Genomic DNA, 22,075 nt, shown 5'->3' on the forward strand with positions numbered 1-22,075 from the left:
TGTGGGTTTTGTCAGTCCGTGTTTATTGGTTATTGACTAAAGTTATTAGGCTAAGTATATCACAGCAAGTATAAAATTTACCTTACTGTGTCATCTGAGCTCCTGCTGAATTCAAGAAGGGGAGATTTGTTGTTTATCTCAACATCTTTTAGTCTCTACATCTCTGCAGCTCAGCAAGGTCTGTCTGCATCAGCATTCTCTAGCATAAAGTCAGCTTCCTAAACATCAGACTAAAACCATCTATTACCAATGGACGATGCTTAAAGCTGCAATGTTTTTTTTCTGAATTTTTAAGCTCCCAGGAAATAATGCAGTAGCTTTATAATTTTTACCATACAGGGATCTAACTAATTATTGACTGTCAGTATCAGCTCTTATCAGACTGCTCTTGAAGAAGATAAAACAGACACAAAAGATCTCATTTCATGTATTTGGGGCAGCTAGCTGTACTCATGATGGATAAAAGGCAATGTGATGTTACGTGGGTCTTCACAGCGGTATGCAACATACTGACATAATTTGACTCTCATTAAAGGAATTTTTTTCATGAATGCACTTTGTGGTCAGTTATTCATGTTTTCAGAATTTATTTCAGTGTGCCTAGAGCCTTCTTTATTTATGCAGTAGAACCAGAACTAGACTCCCTGTTCCTGAAACAACAGAGTGTGGAATACAAAGCTGCTGGTGAATGTAGTCATCAAAGTAGGCATTATGGGGTGGTTTGGTCAGTTTTAAAAGAAAAATCTTTGGGAGTCTTCTCAAGTTTATATTGAACAAAACAGTTATCTGTATTTATGATGAACTGTTGTTGATTGAGAAACTTGATTTTCATAGCTTCTTTTTCTTCTTTTTGAGGCTGAAGAATTAGTTTCTTCCTTTTAAAAAAAAATAATATTTCTATCTTGAGGTGGAAAGAAATGAAATCATTAATGTGATACTGACAGTTTCCAGTAGTGTAAAAAGATGGAATTGAAGTGTTTTATCATTTGTTATTTTTCATCTGATTCTTCTTTTCAGTGCACTTCTTTTTTCTTCTCTGGGAAATGTAAAACTTTCCAGAATATAGTGGTTAGCACGGAGGTAAAACAGTTAAGAAGCTTTTGGTTTTATTCCTGAAAAAAATAAATAATGGTCATTGATAAATTTCTGTCTTTAAACTCTTTAATTTCCTATATTCGTGTTGTATGAATTTACCTATTTTACTGAATTGGAGGAATAAAAATAGAGTGGACAGAGAAAAAATTAATTTCACTCTACATTTCCTCTTCAAAAATACAAAAGTTTAAAATTTAGAGTTGAGAATTTGACTAGTATATCTAGTTCTTTCTAGATTGTGATCTTAAAATGTAACAAAAGAGGGAATGGCTGAAAAGCACACATAACACAAGTTTTAGAAGATGGCAAAGATCTCTAAATTGCAACTCCACCTTGTAATAGAGATCCTTAACTCTTATGAAGGTCATATTTATAGGCAAAGGATACTGCAGTTGAGAATTAATTTCTTCTTACACAGGGAACATTTTAAAAATCAGTTAAGGCAATACTCGGAATACACTGTACACACATAATTTTAAGTATAGTCTTAAATGTGCCATTTATTTGCTTTGTTTTTTTGGCAGATGGTGGAGCAAGCAACTTTGGATTGAATTTCTTGACTTTTATCATTCTCTTCAATAATCTTATTCCAATAAGTTTGTTGGTTACGCTTGAAGTTGTTAAATTTATCCAGGCCTATTTCATAAATTGGGTAAATATTATTTTTACAATATGCATTGACTTCTAAAATGAAGTGGTTTACAAGTAAATGAAATGATTAATTGCTTCTCTAAGCATTCTCTTTTTTTAAATGTAAATACTTAAGTATTTTGTTTATTTATTATTATTGGAATCTGAGAAGGTAATAATAAATGAGTTTATTTAGTACCTGAACCAAATTTCTTTCTGGAATGTGTTTTTTATATGCTTTATACTTTCTTATTCTAAATATTCTGGTATCAGTTTCATACAGATTGATCAGAAGAAATCATTTACAGTCTAGTGAGCTTCTGTCCAGTTTCATTTCTTCTTTCTAAGCATAGCTCAGATTTTGAGGTGTTTTTTTTTTCATTCTTTGCTAATGTTCACACCACTAGCATAGTTCATTGTGGTTTCTTTGTAGAAGCAGTGTCTGTTAGTTTTTATATCTTATAAAATATATATATATATTTATATATCTAAAATAAATCCTTTTTTTTTTCCCCTAATGAATTAATCAGGGAAAGAAGGATTTACTCTTCCTGGAGTTTTCTGTTTTTTCAAAATGTAAATTAATCATACCATTCTGAACTCTTTAATCTGATTCTTTGATCAAATGTGTGAAATATATTTGTATGTGTGAGATATGATGTCATGCAGATACAGATAAACCTGTATGTGGAGTAGCAGGTAAAGTTCATACTTTATTTTAAAAGTTAGGTTTTTTTGTGAGCAGTCAGATAGTTTTGATTTCTTAATTTCTTTTGTTCTATAGAAAAAAATGTTAATAATTAAGATAATTGTTATTCTAAAATAAATATCCAACAAAGTCTCACATATTTTAAATGTGTAGTTAGGCAATTGTTCATAATAGAAATCCGAAAGATTTTTTTAACTTCTGTTCTCCCTGCCATTTTATGTCATGAGGGATTAGTTTAATATACTTTAATCTGAGACTCAGGACATTTACTATCTTAAACATTGTTATATATGTGCATATCATATCGGTATAGAGAAGGTGATTATCTGCAGTCATATATCACAAAGTTTTAATCTTTTAGTGTATTAAAAATAAACCTTTTTTTCAACAAGTAAAAAAAACAACAACCCAGAAAAACCCACCACTTATACCCTACATTTATTGTATTCTCTTAAATTTATCTTCTTGTTTTTTTCTCAAGGTATATTTCTTTTACTAATTAGAAATGACTGGTTGTATATACAGTATAAAGAGAGAAGACTTGACTTCTCTCAGTGTTACAATATAATATTCTGCTTTTTGCTAAATCTGTTCTAAATGGAGGGGTAGAAGTTTTTCAATTATACAGATCACAGAAAACAGAGTAAAATCTCAAACTGATATAGATTTTTGTTTTAAAGAGGAAATTAATTTTTTCTCAGGATTCCTGAAAATTATCTGATTATGTCTGTGGCATCCTGTGTTGAATTAATAAGAAGAGACGTGTATTCATGTTTAGTCTGCTATTCTATGCTTATACTTTCTACTTATGTGGTAAATTTCTTGTTGTAAGGCAAGTATTTAAAAATATATATCACTTTTTTATATCCGTAGGACATAGACATGCACTATGAACTCACGGACACTGCTGCAATGGCTCGTACTTCCAATCTCAATGAAGAACTTGGACAGGTAGGAAAAAAACACTGTTTCTAAATCAGTGTATTGAAATTACACATGTGGTTTTGCAGTCTAAAATATCAAAAGAATGTGATGATTCATTTAAAAAATCTTACATTCTTTCCTTAGTTTTCTTGTCTTGATTTCTTAAGTTTCTAATAAAAATTTCCTGAACCACCAAGATCTAGTCATACTTCTTGGGATTTCCATTTGCACTTTTTTGACAGATTCTTAATTTGACCAGATTTTTGTGGGCAGACCAAGGGACCTCTACAAGTGAGCAAGTGTCTCTTCTGAACTACATGAGAGCTGTACAAAATGAAGAAAATATTTCCCACAGGAGACCTTCAGGTGTTAAGAAAGGCAAAATTTTGGTGTTGGAAAACAATACTGAGTTTTTGTAGCTGCAATTCCTGCTTTCCCATTCTGCCCACATAAAAAACACAGTTTGAGACATAAACTTGGCATTGAAGATTTCTTCTGTTAATTTGGCTAAGTCGTAATACTTCAGAAACAGAATCTTTAAATAGCAGATGCTGAGTAAATTTCACTAACAGTTAATTGTATTTCCTCCATGTATAATGCAGTGAATTCCTAATTAAGAATCTGGGGGGGGGGGGGAAGGGGCAGAAATAAACTTTAGTAAATTTAAGTAATGAAACATCTGGAGTACTGCATCCACTTCTGGATTCCCCAGTTCAAGAGAAAGAGAACTTTGGGAGTCTGTCCAGTGGAGGGCTACCAAGATGATCAGGTTAATGGAGTATGTCACTTAGAAGGAAAGACTGTGAGATCTGGGGATGTTTAGTCTGGAGAAGACTGAGAAGGGACCTTATCAATGCTTATAAATACCTAAAGGGTGACTGGCAAGAGGTGTGAATCTCAATAGGACAAGGAGTAATCACAGAATGGTAGGAGTTGGAAGGGACCTCTGAAGATCGTCTAGTCCAACCACTGTGCCACCCCCTGCCCCTCAGCTAAAGCAAGTTTACCTTGTTGTTAGATTGCACAGGAACTTGTCGAGGTGGTTTCTGAAAAAGCCTCCAGGCAAGGAGACTCCACACCCACCCTGGGCAGCCTGTGCCAGTGTTCAGTCACCCTCACAGTACTAACCGGTGTGGAACCCCACTGGACACAGGCCTACAACTTGACTCAACTCCATTGATCACCACCCTCTGGGTTCTGTTATTCAGCCAGCTCTCAATCCATCTCACTGTCCACTCATCCAAGCCTGAGCTTTCTGATGAGGATGTAATGGGAGTTGGTGTCAAAAGCCTTGCTGAAGTCAAGGTAGATGACATCCATTGCTCTTCCCTCATCTAGGCAGCTGGTTAAAGCAGGATTTCCCCTTGGTGAATCTGTGTTGATTCCCCTGATAACCATCTGTCTTTCTTCATGTCTATTGAGATGACATCCAAGATGAGTTTTTCCATCACCTTTTTTCTTAAGATTAAAATCTGTGATTCTGTGATTAGGTTTGAACTAAATTAAAATATCTCAGATATGTGTATTTCAGCTTGAAGTAGCTTATGATGTTAGGGAAACAGGAGACCTGGAGCAGGTAGAAAGGAGTATATTTCTTTTTCTGCAACTTGCTATTTCTGTTGAGTTTTTTACTTCTGTTTTGGCTTTGTGAAGATATTTCTTTATCAAAAAGAAGGATTTAGAAATGCATATAGATACTTTAACCACATTGATGTCTGTCAGAAATCGAATATTTTATTAGCAAAGCCATTGGTCTTCACTAGTTTTTTTGCATTTCAGCAATTTGTAGAGTGAGGGATAGTGAAGTCAAGCATCATGCACTGGAGCAAGCTTAACTTTCCTGCCATCTCAGTTGATGGCTATGTTTGGAAATGTGTATAAAGACTGTGGATCTGCCATATTTGTGTATTGTTGTGTATTGTTTCTGTAAACTGTGAAGACTGCAGAACTGATAAAAATATTTTGAGTGCTGATAGTCATGAATTGTACTGAATATTTAAATAGCTGAACATTAATGTATAATGAATTTTATCATTCATTTAGGTAAAATACATATTTTCTGACAAAACGGGTACCCTGACATGCAATGTCATGCAATTTAAGAAGTGTACTGTAGCAGGAGTTGCTTATGGGTAGGTATTTTTATATACTTCTCTTTATCTCTGTGCCTTTCTTTTCTTCTGCCTGCATAAGTATACTCATGCATTAATGCTATACTAAAAATAAATTTACGCCTGACAATACCTATAAGTAGGAGTCAGTTTGCTTGTGACTATGTTACTTATAAGAGGTGTCATGGCTTCACTAATGACATCTATTTTGTAAAGAGGTACAAAAATAAAGTTTAGATACTAAAGGCTTACTGCGGTAACACTTCAGTGTGCATATTTTTTTCTCAGTCTGATAAATGTTATTAAAAAGTCTTCCCTCATATTTGCAAAAACTTGTATAATTGTCTGTGTTTTATATTTTGTGTAGGCACATGTTCTTACACAAATAATATACAGGATGAACAAGAATTTGAACTACGGTAGTGTAGCCACCATACACATGGCTTTTGTGAATACTCTATAGTGGCATATCTCCAGATATCAATGTTGCTTTAAGAAATCTCTCCTAATAGTTGCAAACAAAGCATTTTCCTGTTTCTTTGTCAGCTGTTGCAGCCAACTTCTTCAACAGAGTTTGCAAAATCCTCAAGCTTGTAAGACTGATTACTTGAAAACAAATTAATTAGAGCAATAAATAGACCAGAGGCACCTACATTGTAAATGCCAGTGTGGCTTACCAATATGTGAAATGCTGGACCTGGGTCAATCTCAGAGCATTCAGAGGCAGATAATTAAGACACCTCTAGAACTAGTCAGAGCTGTAATCAAGTTTTGACTTTCTAAAGGTGATGATTTATCTTTTTTGACTTTATCATCTGAATCCTTTTGACAATCCTAGTTTTTGGGAGTCTAATCTAGGATTTCCATTAAAAAAAAAAAAAAAATTGGATCCTTAATGCATTAACGATACATTACTCAGTTCCTACCATGAATTAATTTCATAACTTCAGAGAAACTACTCTGAGAACTATTTTCAAATTATTTTTATACTAGTTTTTTAAGATTATAAAAATACATTAATAATAATGACACTTAAAATCAATGTTTGATGTTCTGTTCATTATTTATCTTCATCTGACGTTGGTATTGTAAATTCTAAAATTTCTCTGTTATGAAACATAAATGTGAATGTATTCTTTAGGGAAAGGAAAAAATTTCTTGCTATACTTTCCAGCCCCCATCCACCCCATTTGCAAAGACTAGTTTTCTGATTATTATCCCTCTTTATAAAGCAGTTTCTCTTTACAGAGAATAGTTATTACAGCATCTCTTATAGCTACTTGGAGAACAGAGTCACTGTTGTTCTGTATTGATACTAATAAAAAATGTGTTATAAATTGTGATGCATTCAAAGCTGTATCATCACAGGGCAGAGTCCTTCCAGAGGACGATTCCAGAGTCCTTCAAAACTATGGCTAGTTTGTTTATCAGCATTTTGTGAACTCATCGGACAAGCTACATTAGCATGGCTTTAGATAATGGGAAAAACACGTTTTGTTTAATGAGAAACGGTGAGAAAGTATAAATACTGGAATATAAAGCAATATTTATGAAGAGGACAAATGCCTTCTTATCTGCCTTGTATAAGTTAGTAAGCAGACAAGCTTCCAATTGGGAAAAAAAATAATTTCGTTTATGACATTTCAAGAAAAACATTCTGACTTTGCAGTAGTTGATTGTTACCTAAGCACTAGCAAAATACTCAGTTGACATACCTTTAAAACCTTTTTTAGTAATTTGATTTCATTAACCAACCTCTTTTTTTATACGATTCAATTTTTTAGCCTTTGTGATTACTTTTTCTCTTCCTATCTCTGTTCTTTCCTTACTACTTGTGCAGCCATTGCCCTGAGCCTGAGGATTATAGTATTGCTTCAGATGATTGGTAAGCTCCAAAAATCATTTAGTACGTGGTGTTTATTGAAGATTCAAGCTTAAAACCAGTGAGAAACAATTTTGGAAACAGAGCTGAATGTGAGATATTTTATTCAAAAGTTATTTTAGCTTCAAATTCATGCAGACCGGGGGAGTCTTAGACAAATTTATGCCATCAGAATTCTGTGGCATTAGGTTGTGTATTCTATTGGAATGGAGTTGCTAGTAGGGTCACTGAGATATAGCACAGTTATTCTGCATGTATATGTACAGTTATTTTGTATATATACAATCCCATACAATTCAGAACTGCTTATAGGAGAGAAAGATTTGTCATTTATTGAGGTGGTTGGTATTATGTTAAATTTGATCACACTTTTCTGCTGTTACTCTAGTAATTTGTTAGTCATAATCTCTAACATGTTGAAATAAAGGTCCATGTTTGAGAGTGAAAAGTATGTAATAAGTTATTAATATTTTGATTCCTACATTAATATCTTCATTTAATGTAGCAACAAGATGTTTCTTAGAAAGATGTAAAGTGTGCTTAACTGTGGACAAGTGAGTGCACATTATTTCACTAAAATAATGCAGTGCTTACATGAAATCAAACATGCTTACTTATAAGATAGTTATGAAATAAGACTGAGTTTTATGAATACACATTAAAAATCTTCATAAGCGCATCTGAAATGGATAAACTGATGCCTGTAACACTACTTCAGTAAAAAAGTACTTCCCTTTTATAAGCCAAGAACGGAAGTTTTTTGTGGGTTTTTTTTTTTTTGCATGCAAGTTTATTGAGATTGATAGAATCTATTTATGACAGGAACATTTCTAGTCCTAACATGACTAATAAATCTTTGGTTTTGTATTTGAATTGTATTCCAGTTTTACACAACAGAGCACTGAAAATCTGGAAAAATCTTGAAGTCTTTATGTCAGAAAGCAAACACAGTTTAAACCTTACATTAAATTTGATTAGAATCTCTCTGAAGCTGTTAAGATTTGACGCTTCAAGATCTGTTTTCTTTGTATTTAAAAAAAAAAAAAAGTCTTGGTGAATGAAGATACTTTGGATTTCTTACTTTAAGAATAGCTTTTTAGAAAAAGTAGTCCTTGAGAGGAGTTAGTGCCACTTTATATTCCTTCATGGTTGTTCAGGGCTAAAACAGCTCACTTTTATTTTTCAGAGAGAATCATTAGCTCTCCTTTTATGTATAGGGCTTATCCTTCAACTTAAATCATCGACTGTGATGACTCTCTTCAAAGATTATGTGAGGAAAGGCAAGATCCAAAGTAAATGAAAAAAGAATATATTCCTCCAACTGGATTCACTTTTCAGCACTGTTGTTTCACTGAGATTCAGACTCAGCTAGATTGTCTTAATACTAAAGTCAGCTGCAGTTCCAAGTTTTTAAGCTGTTGGCTTCAGCTAGATTTGTGCAGTCTGAGAGATGTTAGTGTATAATTTTATTTCTCCAGAATCATCACCATCTTGCATCTGTTCAATCTCTTCCTACTTCATTGTTGATGTGTTATCTTTATCCATTAGTTTACTAGGTTCCTTTTTGGTTATAAGAGAAAACAAACCCTCTCAATGGAGACTTCCCTGATGTCCATACTCAGCTTGCTTACCTCTTTCAGATATCAAACTTTTTCTGCAAACATTTACAGACCATATTCCAAAATTAATTTCTCAAAGAAACGTGATCTCTTTGGGCACATCTTGTTCCGAGTCTCTTCAATAATCTCATTTGAGAAATCAGAAGAAAAGAAGCTGCATTCTTATACTGTAGACTTTGTTTTTACTTCATCTTGCATTACTTGAATTCATCAGAGAAACTTCTGTGGATTTAAGTGTATTTATATAAAGCAAAGTTTCCCAAAATGAGATAAACTTTGGAGATGTGAAACAAGTACCTTTTCACTTCTTTTTCTCACGGTATTCAGTTGTAGCCTTTGTTGTAACAGCTACAAACCAAAATTTATGTTTGACCTCACCTGGGTGATTTGTATATAAGTTGTTAAGTATATGCTAACGGTGATCTTTTTTACTTGATTACTTCTAGGCAGGGCTCACAAAATGGAGAAGAAAAAGCATTTAATGACTCTTCATTACTGGAGAATCTTCAAAGCAGTCATGTAAGTTATATAGAAGCATTATTTTCTGATATAGTATTAAATATATATAATATGAGCATCTAAGCTGTAGAAATGCTTTTAGATACATCTTATAAAAACTCAGGTACAAAATTCAAAAAGGCTTCACCACTGTATATTAAATGTGTTCTGAAGTGCTTTGGAAAAGACTCTGTAATTCATCCTTCTGAATATATCTTTGAGGATCTGGTGGCCCTCGGTGGAAGAGGACAGGAACCTGCTCTCATTAGCATTTTTTCACTGTGAAACTATTTTTTCAGATATTACATTTTATAGAGTAATTATAATGTTATCTTCATTGTTCACATTCTCAGTCTGCTACTAGTCTGAAATACTATAAATATGCAGCAAATCAACTGCTTTGAGCTTATTTAGGAGGGATGCTGTGGTTTCTTTTGAACAACCATATAGAAGTCAGTTCATTAATTTTGCAGTGTCAGCCACATTAATCAGATTTTTAGCTGTATTCATCAAAACAATCAACTGTTTTTCTTATCTAGACTCTTCTACCCTCTTTTGGCTAATTTTTTTTTAATTGTTTCAGCTCTGTAGACTTTTAAGTGCTTGAGACATTAATCTAAATGTTCCCCTTTCCTCTGTCTGACTTTGGCAGCATTTTCCACATGATTTTCGGGTTCAGTTCCTACCTCTTTCCTAAAGGTTCTTAAAAATTATTATCAAATGCAGTATTAGACAAAAGTCATAGAAAAGGAAATATTTCTAGTAAAAAGACAACATCCAAGGAGCCTTCAGTAAAGTAAAATTCTTTTATAAAGTAAATCTGAATACTGTTACTGAAATGCTTATTTGAATTATTCTGTTTTTCCAGTTGCCTATTTTAGTGGCAGTTACTATCATAACAATAAAATATATATTTGTATAACTAGTATCAAACAGCCAGAATTTCTGCATACTGAAATTAGAGTACTAATAATGTCTGTTTTGTTAATTGTTGATAGTTTTTAGAAAGGAAAAATGTTTCATTTTTTCTTTACTTATTTGTTCTTGTATAGTATTATTTTTCAGTTACCTCAAATTATTAATCACACACTGACACCTTTTTTTTTTTTTTTAGCCAACTGCACCTATAATATGTGAATTTTTGACAATGATGGCAGTGTGTCATACAGCAGTTCCAGAAAGAGAAGGTGATAAAATTATATATCAGGCAGCATCTCCAGGTGAGACTCAAATAACTGAGTGAACATATAGTCAAGTATTTTATGAACTCAACAAATAAATTGTATTCAAAGTTTATTGATTTTTGAAGTATCTTCCAAAATGACAAAAGAGAACCTACATCTCAAAAAAATAATTGGTGTTGGCTAAAATCAGTTTTGTCAAAAAAGCATTTAGATTTGGCCAGTTTGCTTTAGAAAATTCAATATGACCATCCAGTAGATAATGTGAGGGTGAAGAGTGCTTATGCATACAGCACTCCTGAGGTGTTGTCAAATTGCTGTGGAAGTCTGAAGGAACTTCTCAAATGCAAATAGAAAACAAACCAGGAGACAAAATTATGTCCTTGCTTGTGAACCTATTATACTTGGTAACTATGATGTTAATTTAGAACAGAGACTGTGTTTGTAATAAAAAATGAAAAATAAATGTTTTTAATAGGATAAAAATTGTGGTAAGTTCTACTAGAGAGTGAGAAAAGATTATAGTGAAAAAGTCTGATTCAGGCCTTCTGTGGTTCATAGACAATTCTTGAATTCAGGAAATGATGAAGCAAGGCAAAAAGATTAAAATGTGCTCAGCCCTGCTGAGCTAATGTACTGTAACAAATAATGATCAGAGAAATTACATGAAACACAGAAAGTCTCCAACTTTTGTCTTCACTGTCTGTCCCAGCTCCTAGGTGGCTATCTCTAAATTCTGTCCTTCAAAAATTGGAAAAGAAGGGCAGAGGAAATGCCATAAACAAAGCTAACTGTGCCATGGCAATGTTTTATTAAGCACTGCTAACATATTCTGTGCTGACATCCTGAGCCATTTGAAGACAGCTGATGCCTATGGGAGACTGGCTTGGTGCTTGAAATGTTTCCTAAATCTAGACATTGAAGTTACCTATTATTTGCAGTAATGCCTTACCACAGAAACAGAACAGAACTTACACAGGAAGAAATGTCTTATCCAGTGCCCACTGAGGAAAGCGCTTGCAAAGGTGCTTTGAAGAGGATTTTCTCATTATTGAGCTGAGAAGCATGTTCTTTTAAGGGCTTATTTTTTCTGAACTGTAAACTCCTTTCAAAAGTCTTAACAGGAAAAACAAGTAGTTCTTTCCAACACCACATCTAATATTATAAAGGAAAAAATTAGTCAAAAGTAGAAAAGTTTGGACTGTGGCTGTTAAATCCAAGGGTAAACTATCACATTGGTACATCTGCAAAATAACTAATTGATTTGTTGCAGATGAAGGAGCATTGGTCAGAGCAGCCAGACATCTTCGATTTGTATTCACTGGAAGGACACCCGACTCAGTAATCATAGAGTCTGTAAGTATGCTGGAGTAACATGATCATTTGCTTGTATTTACTTGTGTTGTATTAAATACTTTTTGAATAATTGTGTCATGGTTCATATCTATTGAGATGTTGGTTGTTTGGTTTTCTTTCTTTTGCTTTAGGCTTTTTGCATTAATTCTCACTTTTTTTTTTTTGGTAATTCTTCAGTTGGGACAGGAAGAGAGATACGAACTGCTAAATGTCCTGGAGTTTACAAGGTAAATAGCACATTGTGCGCTGATTGTCTTCTTGTGAAAATATGAGGGGTTTTATGCACAAAAATATTTGCATTTTTTATATTTGTGTAGGCAAAGAATGCAGTTCTTTTGGCTTTTATCTCTGTAATATGTGATCATACTACACTTTGGTTTCATCGGTAAGACATTTTCAGAGGCATGCATGTATTCTTTCCCGTTGTCTCCTTTTCGGCTAATATTTTTTTACTGTTGCATAAAGATTGAAAAAGGCTATTATCTCAAAACTTTTAAAAAAATTATGTGGAAAGAGACTGTAGCAAAATATTTGACCTTTTACATGTATTTCTCAAAACACTGGCACTATGTGATTTACTTAAACTATAGTATTAGAGGGCAGGGGGAAAGATTCAACTAGATCTCTTACATAACTTGTGTTTGCCTTGAGTGATAGAATAAAATTCTGCATTTGACCATAAGTATACTTGCATAATAATGACTTAAGTACGGTAGACTGAAATTTGTTTTGTCCTGAGCAGCTTCACTAAAGCCTTGTCTGCTTAGTTTTCTTGGAACGTGAGTTTATCACATACTTTAATTTCAGTTTAAAAAAAATCTGTCAAAGCTGTTGGAGTTATAAAGATATTCATAAGAAATCTAGGTGCAGTTTCTCTTGTTATCTAGTTCTGTTTAAATTGTATCTGTGTATGCTGCCTGTGTTCTGTAAGTGTTCCTGTAGGCCCATTGCTTACTTTGGCACAGGATGGGGAAGGGACTTGTATGTAGAGGAAGCTCTTTTTTTTCTTAGAATGATTTCTTGTCATTGTGTCTGCGGAAAGCAATCACTATTTTTCTTCCTGTCCTATTATGTTTCCCTTAAGCTTGGCTACAGAAGTGAACAGATCAATATTGCCTTGGATTTTTGTATTTGGAGAGATGGGATGAAGATTTATAGGTTAAGTGAAGTTAGAGTAGTAGTTCTCTATACTTGATTTTTTTTTCAGATTTATGGCATGGTCTTATTTTTCTGTAGGCTCTTCTTTCACTTCTTGTTTTGAAAAGCTGGCAAGTAGGCAACACTGCTGTTTGTTCAACATGTTTGAAAGTTTATACTGCATTCATAGAGCAGTACTGAAGGATTTCTGCGTTGTTTACGATTCTGTGTTAGTCTACAATTGTAATTTGAACAGTGATACGTCGTGGAGAAAAAAGAATTTCTTTTAAATTTTAGCCTTTGGAGGATGAACTTTTCTGATGAATACCTATCATACGACTTTATTAAGCATTCAATTTTCATAGCTGTTTTTGTTCTTATTCAGTAATTTTTAACTTTGCTTGGAATTGAATTTTTGGAAGCACTAGAGGTCACCCGTGTTCCACAGCAAGAGAAGTTTTGGCTCCAAAGCATAACACTATCTGTATGGGTAGGAGTAATCTGTAGCAATTAAACTATTGAGTCGAGTATTTTCAGGTGTTCGAATTTTTTTCCAGAAAAATTGCAAACTAATTCCTTGCCACCTTCTAGTACAAGCCAGAATAAGACTCTTCTGCAAGTAGAGTACAACACTCTCAACATTTGATAGCATAGTCTTCAGAAAAGCCTGTTACAGATGAAAAAATTGTGGGAACCGCTGGAGTCTTCTGTGGTATTCTGTTTTTACAGTGATTATATCTATGCCTGTGAAAAGAGAAGTAGTAGACTTTGTCTAATATGCTAATACTGCTTTGTTCATTGCAAGGAATTATCTCTCTCTTAACTGGCAGATGATACTAAAAGTGACTGATAATCCTTAACCAGCTGACAATTATTCCTAAAATGTAGTGCTAATCTCTGTAGAGCTAATAGTGTCTTGATAAGTTGTGTTGACTTCAGATTGTCTCCAGTAAAGAGTGTGCTCACATGCTACAAATGCTGTGATACCTTAAGCTCAAGGGAGTGAAGAGTTGTTCGCACCCTCTGCTGTTCAGGGCTTCCCATACTATCAGGGAAGAAACTGTGTTGTGCCTGTTATTGTATTCTGTCACCTGGAACTATAACAAATAGGAAAACTGATATGTCTCTCAGGAGCCAAAACCAACTCCTACATTTATATCTATATATGTATCTGCGGGGCAGTGGGAAACAACACTATGGTCAGTTAAGGATCCAGAAGTCTTATGCTTATTGTCATCACTGTGCTAACTACATGCACTGCCTTTTTACCTGGACCAGTTGCAAAGTTGAGCATGATTTTGAGCCTGTGATTCCTTATTTCAGTGAGCATAAGCCATGTCCATTATCAGTGCACAAATTGCACATCAGTCCTTGCATCAACATGTCATTACTAGCAGTGCTACTGAAGGAGGTTTTGACTTGCATGTTTGTTTTTCGTAGAGGAGTGAATTGAATTTTTACCGTCAGAATTAATTTCATTGGCAAGTATTAAGTTTGGATGTAGTAACAATATCTCAGCATTTCAGATATGTACAATCTATTATTTTAATGACTGATTTTCATGTGTATCTCTGGAATATATCTCCAGAATCTTTCAGAAACCATCTGTGATAGTTACAGAGTAAAGCTTCTCATCTAAAACCTAAGTATTTTTTATTTAGAATGCCAATGTATTTACCTGAAATACGACAATACCTTGACCAATCCTCTGTCTGACTAGGTTTATGAACAATTTACATTTCCTTGAGTGCACTGGGCATATGGAAAGCTACCTTCTAGAGCATTTGGGGCCTTATCTCCGTCATTCAAAGAGGTCGAAAATATAATGATCCTGTTTTGTGCCTGAAGACAAATACTTCAGAATGTAAAAGAATGAGGTTGACAGAAGAGATAACAAAGCCTGTGTAACCGTTTCTTTCTGTGGCTGTAAGCTTACATCCTGAAGAAATTTTCATCTTAAACCTAAGACAGATGTGGCAAATCTTCTGACTGAAGAAAGTATTTCTGTCCCCTTATAAGATGCTTCCTTTCATCTGTAATCCCAGGGCAATGCCATAGGAATTGCCAGTTGTTCTGCCTCCTTGTCACAACCCAAAGCTTTACCCAGTCTGTGGATGTATAGAGATCAAAAAAGTGGATTTACTTTATTCCATAGCACACCAAGGACACAGAGGCTTTATTTTCTAAATGTCTTTATAACAGATTACTACAAATTACTGTTACATTTATACTGATGAGTAATAAAGTACATTTATATTTCAGTAATAGCAGCAATTGAGAGCAGCAGCAAGTATGTATTTCCATATATTGCAGGTTGCTACTAAACTATCACTAGTGAAGATATACACTTGCAGTTGGTTATCTGTCTTTGTGTACACACACATATATATATTATTCAAAATAGTACAGGTTCAGTGCTCACCAAACTGGCCCCAGGAGTGGGGCCTCAAAGTTGATGACAGAGTCTTGCTTCAAAGAGTGAGAGTCTGGGTCAGCCCAGGTGTTCCTGGTGGTGAAAAAATCATGCAGGAGTGGTTCTGAGAGAGAGAGATTTCACTTTGAGTAAAACCAGGTCATTTTTAGATTGCAGAGACATAAGAGGATGTAGGACACCACCGCCTGCAACAGGCATGATGATGGTGTTTTCTTTCAGACCAGTTTTTGTTTTGTCAGCCTCTTTGTCCCATTCTTTCAGCTAGAACAATCAATAGCGGTTGCTGATTCTTACTTTCTAAGGATATTTCTCCCTTTTCTAGACATTTTTCCCCTTTCCAGACACTAAATTGCAGTTAACATTCCCTTGTTTTGCCCTTAGTGATGGTATCTCAGGGTTTCACAGGCTTTTAGGTGCCCAGATGTACTTCAGAGATGCTGTCTGCGCTTCTCAAGGATGTTTCTGGTTGCCAGGCTGTCAGGCATTTTTTCTGTCAGTGTTTCCACAGATATCTTCTGTTCAGTACTTTTCCTGTTACAGCTGGGTTACCTTTATGTCAGTTTGCATCACTTCAGTGATGAAGAAAACCAAACAAAACAAATGGCCTCGCACTGACAGTTATATGTAGTAGTAGAATTTTGTGGTTTCTGTATTTCACCAGGAGACGAAAATAAAACTGTCACTGCAATGAAAAGTCTCATAAATAGAAGTCCTTGACAGCAAGTCCTGCTCATTAGTTTTATTGCAGTTTTACTAAGAAAATGTATGTCAGTCAAGATTCAATATCTGTCTTTGTAGCTCAAGATTCAGAATGCTACAGCAAAACATTAGTTATTCTCTGATAGATCTGCAGTAGATTGATAGGCAGCTGTATGCAGAACTTGAGGATTGCAGTCTCCTGGTATTGCAAGACAAGAACAAAACTGCCAAATTTTAACCTGTCAAGGGCATACATATAAAATTATTGTTTATACAAACCCTAAATTACTGTAATTCCTCCACAGTGCCTGAACTGAATATTTGGGTAAGTGTAATGAATTTAGGTAGTAGTAAGCTAGATAGTCTTATTGCCAGGAGTCAAAGTAGATCTGAGACTTGCTTGCATTTTAAGCAACTTAACTGCAGTTCAGATAATCTGAACTTCTCTATGTGTCTAAGCAGATCTCCAACTAGAAATTGTCTGAGGGTTTCTAGAATTCTGCTTACCCGAGGGTTTTTGGATTACAGATTAAATGGAGAAAGACTTGAAACAGTTAATGTCTTTCTGTGCTCTTCTGTGCAGTATTCACAGTAAAAATGTAGCTTTAAGTTGCTGTTCAGATGTCTGTACTTGAAGCAAAGTGTATGCACAGGTGAAATAGGAAAATATTTTCTTGAAGGTACGATTCAGTTAGTTACTTCACCAGTAATTACAAAATTCTTTCCCTATCTCCATACATTTACAAGATGTTATCCATGGCAGTCTGAACTTCAGGAGCTATTCATACAATAATGCTATCTGTTTATTTTTAAATGGGATCCAGGTCCAGCAGGAACCAAAACTTTAAGAGGACTGTTTACTGTCATCTCTTTTGAATATTTTACTGTTAAATGCTGTGAGAAATATGTTTTATTCCACAAATAGTTTCTGTGGATTTAATTAAACGTTGAAGCTTGAAAGAATTTTGATATAAAAAACACATTTTGGCTGGACGTAGAATCATAGAATGGTAGGGGTTGGAAGGAACCTTCAGAGATCATCTAGTCCAGCCCCACTGCAGAAGCAAGTCAACCTAGATGAGGTCACATAGAAACATGTCCAGGTGGATCTTGAAGACCTCCAAGGAAGGAGACTCCACAACCCCTCTGGGCAGCCTTTGCCACTGCTTCATCACCCTCACAGGGAAATAGTTTTTTCTTATATTTAAATGGAACTTTTTGTGCTCCAGCTTCATCCCATTACCCCTTGTCCTGTTGCTAACTACAAGAGAAAAAATGGGTGCCCCAACCTCCTGACACTCACCATTTAGATATTTGTAAATATTAATAAGATCTCCCCTCAGTCTCCTCTTTTCTAGACTAAACAGCCCCAGTTGAATCTAAAGTATGCTTGTTGGAGGATCTCAAAGGGAAGACAAAGCAGAGTGACAGTCTTCTCCGTGCATTCCTCCAATTCTTACCTCAGTCATGAGGATGAAAAGAAAAAATACTTAGATCTCATTAATGACTGAGAGACAGAGGGTAGTTAAAATGAGGTGAACCCCTTTCTATTTCTTAGCATACTTACTGTGTATACTTACGTACTTTCTTAGCATACTTAATGTGTGATGAACAAAACTCTGGGATGAGAATAATGTGATTGCAAAAGAGTTTAGCTGGGAAAGAAGAAAAAGTTGAAATGGTCTGTGATGCACTACCTCTTTATGATGTTAGTCATAAGTTCTTTGTGATTTAATATGCTTTTTTGTGATCAGTAGACAGTATTAAAATCAAGATAAAGATTCTCAAATGTTTTTTTACAGGAAAAAGGCTTACAGAAGTACGCACAGAAAAACAGCATTCACTCTAATTATTAGACAGGAAAACTTTTTCCGTTCCAGTCACCTGACAACATAATTCAGAATAGATAGGACTTCTTTTCCTTGAACTTATGTAAGATATAGATATTGTGTAGATAAAATGTTGGTAAATATGTTTATGAACCACCTTATCTAGGGCATTTATTTCTCTTTCAGCACTAGGAAGAGAATGTCAGTGATAGTTCGCACACCATCGGGAAAGTTAAGACTCTACTGCAAAGGAGCTGTGAGTTTTATTCTGTTTTCACTACATCAAAGAAAATGCTACCAATACAAAAGCAAAAGATTGTTATAACAGTAGTCAAAACACTGAAAATGTTGGGGAAGGAAAGTTGACACCTTTTTTCAATTTAGATTATTTTACTATGTAGCTATTTTATATGATGAAGTGGTTAATGTCTGTCTTTACTAATTGAGATGAAGATCTGTCAGACCTGTTCATCCTATTCTTAGTACTGGACAAACGCCATTTATGCTTCCTATTCATTACTTCCTTCTGTAGTCCAAGAAAATGGATGAATGCTAGAGTAGCTGAGTATGAGTCACTAAGTAGAAATAGAAATAGCATAAGTGTCACTTGCATAAGTGACTAGATGCGAGCTTTAACCTACTATTGATGTTATGTCAGAAGTAAATTTTCTTGAAAATAGGATCTGTGGGAGATAATCATAATACATCTGGGAATAGCAGAGTTGCTCATTAGCTCTCGTTTTGTATCTTAAGTCAAGTTGGGGAGGATGTATGCAAATTCAGTTCCCAAAATTTTTTATTGAAATGAAGTTGATTGAATTTAAATGCCCATCTGTATCTTCTCAAGTGGAGAGAAGAAGCTCTTGTAAGTTTTCTCTGTATGAAGCTGGCTAAAAAAACCTGAGAACAATAGTTAAGAAACACTAATTTTACCTTGTGGGCTTAATATTAGAGAGGAAGACACAATTTTAGGATATTAAAAGAATTTGCATGGCAAGCCAAAGGAAAATATGGTGCTTTTCAAAATTAAGGGACGTAACAGCACAAAAATGTAGGGGAGAAAATACACATCATAGCAGAATTTCTAAGTGTGGAGAATCTGAGGATTTGTAATATCCTTTTTGTCTTTCCTTTGAAACAAAATTCCTCTTTTTGTGATACTGAAATAAATTAATACAGTGTTGCATATTTTTCTTCCCTTTCCCTGCAGGGTTTGTATCGTCTGCACAGAAAACCCTCCTTCTATTAAATGGTCCTGAGTTCATTTTCTTTGTTTTGTAGGATACTGTAATTTATGACCGTCTTGCTGAAACTTCAAAATACAAAGAAATCACCTTAAAACATCTAGAGCAGTTTGCTACAGAAGGTGGGTGACATTATTCAACATAAAACTAAACATGAAGTTCAGTTACTGCTCAACTTTCCAGTTTTGCAATTTTACGTTGCTGTAATGTCTTACTTGCATTGTTTGTAAATTTGTTTTAGCAATGACTCCTAAAAAAGATCTTTCTGAGAAGTTTCAGTAATAAGTTCATGCTTAAAAAAAAAGCCCCACAAAAAGAACCCCTCCCCGCTACAGTATGCACTGGAATCTTTTAAACAAAATACATTTTTACTAGGGAGCAAGTACCTTGCACATTGTTTCTGTGAAGATCTCATTTTCTATGATCCTTTCATGTCCCACATACGGCAGAATGACACACAGAAGTAGCCAAAGTGAAGATGATTGAGAATGATTAGCATAGTGCTTTGAAGGTAGCCTTATGCTGTATTATTTTTGTCACTAGTTATGGGAAGGGGAATTGCCTGTACTAGCTTTCCATATGGTGTGTTTTGGGATCCCTGCTGTTTTAATAATCACTCTTAAAAAGCAGTTGCTGAAAATGGGGAATCTCTCTGTGGGGAAGAAGTAGGAATAGTAAGTAAAATTTAAAAGACTCTGAAATTAAGATGATTGATACAGACAGCCAGTTAGCTATTTAATAATGGTGAATTCCACAGTACAGACATGAGCAGGAAAGCAGGGTTTTTTTAAAAGAATAAATGAAGGAAAAACCTGAAGTTTAACTTTCAGGTAAGTTGTTCTAGCATAGTTCCTAGATCTGTCATGCTGTGCCTCCTTTCTGGTCCTGTGAAATACAGTAGTGTTTTAATTTATTGATAAATCGGGAGATAGTAGTTGGAAGCAGAATTATAATAGTGATGGGTATCTAAACTGAATATTTTTTTACCACTTAGTTTTTAATGCACTGTTAGTAGAACATTAAAATTACCTTTAATGTGTCTTACTAAGCTTACACTGGAAAGCAAACTTCATTAAAATATTTTCCTTCTAAAATACAGTGCTTACCCCTTGGTAACTGCCGTCCAGCCAAATCTTGTATCAAGAAACTGTCTGTTATGCATATGACTTACCTAATTTTTCTCTTTTGGTTATAGTGGAATTTAGCATCTTCATTAGGGTCATAGTCAGCATCACCAGTCTCTTCATTCTGTCACTGACAGCAGGAGCAAGCCACAGATCTGTTTCTTTTGTTAGTTTTCTGTATCAGGAACTATATCAGGAAACATTCAGTTAGCCTTAAATAATCTTAGAGTATCAAAGTCATAATAAACTATGCAATAAATTTGAAAGCAGAACTAAAATCAACTAAATTTGATGGTACAGCATGAAGGCTCAGATACACTCTTTGAGCTTATGAATCCAGTTGCATAAGCTGATTGGCCAGCTTCAGGTTTTTTAAAATGCCTAACGAGGATGAATCAAGGAAAAGTGACTCAGATGTGAAGTTAGTTTCGGTCATGAGGCTATCTGTTTGGTTACAGATGTGAACTAATGTGAAAATTTCAATCCAATTCTTAGTTACTGTTCTTATTAAATCAGTAGTACCACACCTAATAGTCAGATTGGACCAAAGGAATCAACATGTCTCTAAAACCACTGTACAAATGTATTAGTGTTACAGAGTTTGTTCAAGTACTTTTTGTACCCTTCTTTTCAACAGATGAAAAAGCATACTGTTCAGAAGAGTGAATTGCTAACCTTTCAAAAGCATAAAACTCAGTCTTTAAAAAAAATAAATTAAATGTCTCAGGAATTGATTCAAGAAATCAGTATTTATTTTTGCATCAGATTTAAATTGCAGACGATGGCATTGCAGTTTCTCACATGTATCCTTTCATGTGGCAGTACAGTATGTCCTTGGCATTTGCTGCATGCTCTTTGTGTGTTGTTCAAAAATGAAGTGGTTAGCATGGCTGGCATTTATATTTAAGCATTTATTAAGCTTGAGTGTTAATGCCAGCTTGGATAAACAGGAAAAGCGTATCATTTTCCTATATTTTTGTTCCAGTTTGTTAAGAAGCACACTTCACGATATTTTGTTTTCCACTTCTCCCTTGAAAGATTATTTTAAAACAGAATGAAAAGAATCTTTTTAATATTAAAGATAGAAAAAATAATCTGATTTAAAAAGAAAAAACAAATGCCTTGAAAAACTTGTTTGCTGATATTTCACACACACACACAGATTTCTTTTCTTCATTTTATCATAAAATATTTTGAAAGAATTGTGGAAATAGTATTGCTATTAGCCAGTCATAAATTTTTTTCCTGCCCTTTGCCTAATAGGCATTGCTTTGGACCTTGCTAGCATATTCTTATTATGCAGAGAGGAAAATAAGTCAGTTATTTGTTAGGTCTAAATGGGGAGATGCGGTGTTCCTAATGCAGCTCAGCTGTCAGGATGGGAGGATTACGTGTGATTTTCATCCTGAAGATATTATATTGCTGTCTTGGATATAAGACACATATCTATTATTTCATGCCCTGCTTCTCAGTCATTTCAAAATTGCGGCTGGTGTTCAGCTGTGAACAAGAGAAACCTGTGAACAGGTAAAGATTGCATATAGCCATTCCTGGGGTATGGTGGTGTTCATCTCCCAAGGCAGAACGGGCAAATGACTGAAGG

General features: G+C 34.6%; 1 protein-coding gene and 1 long non-coding RNA gene across 5 annotated transcripts in view; one reads left to right on the forward strand and one right to left on the reverse strand.

Annotated features, from left to right (window-relative positions):
• Nucleotides 1-22,075, forward strand: part of ATP8A1 (ATPase phospholipid transporting 8A1) — a 112,019-nt gene that overhangs the window by 36,523 nt on the left and 53,421 nt on the right. For 3 of the 4 annotated variants that reach the window (XM_061991930.1, XM_061991929.1, XM_061991932.1), the window contains 10 exons: nt 1,620-1,747; nt 3,308-3,385; nt 5,402-5,490; nt 7,310-7,354; nt 9,417-9,489; nt 10,583-10,688; nt 11,923-12,005; nt 12,183-12,232; nt 18,291-18,360; nt 19,386-19,470. In XM_061991930.1, coding sequence (XP_061847914.1) covers nt 1,620-1,747; nt 3,308-3,385; nt 5,402-5,490; nt 7,310-7,354; nt 9,417-9,489; nt 10,583-10,688; nt 11,923-12,005; nt 12,183-12,232; nt 18,291-18,360; nt 19,386-19,470 — 807 coding nt within the window. The remainder of the gene's footprint in view (nt 1-1,619; nt 1,748-3,307; nt 3,386-5,401; nt 5,491-7,309; nt 7,355-9,416; nt 9,490-10,582; nt 10,689-11,922; nt 12,006-12,182; nt 12,233-18,290; nt 18,361-19,385; nt 19,471-22,075) is intronic. The other variant, XM_061991931.1, reaches the window with a different exon arrangement.
• Nucleotides 3-21,543, reverse strand: LOC133625088 (uncharacterized). The gene is made up of 2 exons (XR_009818373.1): nt 15,565-21,543; nt 3-1,112 (listed from the first exon to the last, which is right to left on the reverse strand). It is a non-coding gene; the product is annotated as an uncharacterized LOC133625088 (long non-coding RNA).

Source organism: Colius striatus, chromosome 3, assembly GCF_028858725.1.
Source record: "Colius striatus isolate bColStr4 chromosome 3, bColStr4.1.hap1, whole genome shotgun sequence".
NCBI classification, from domain to species: Eukaryota; Metazoa; Chordata; class Aves; order Coliiformes; family Coliidae; genus Colius; species Colius striatus.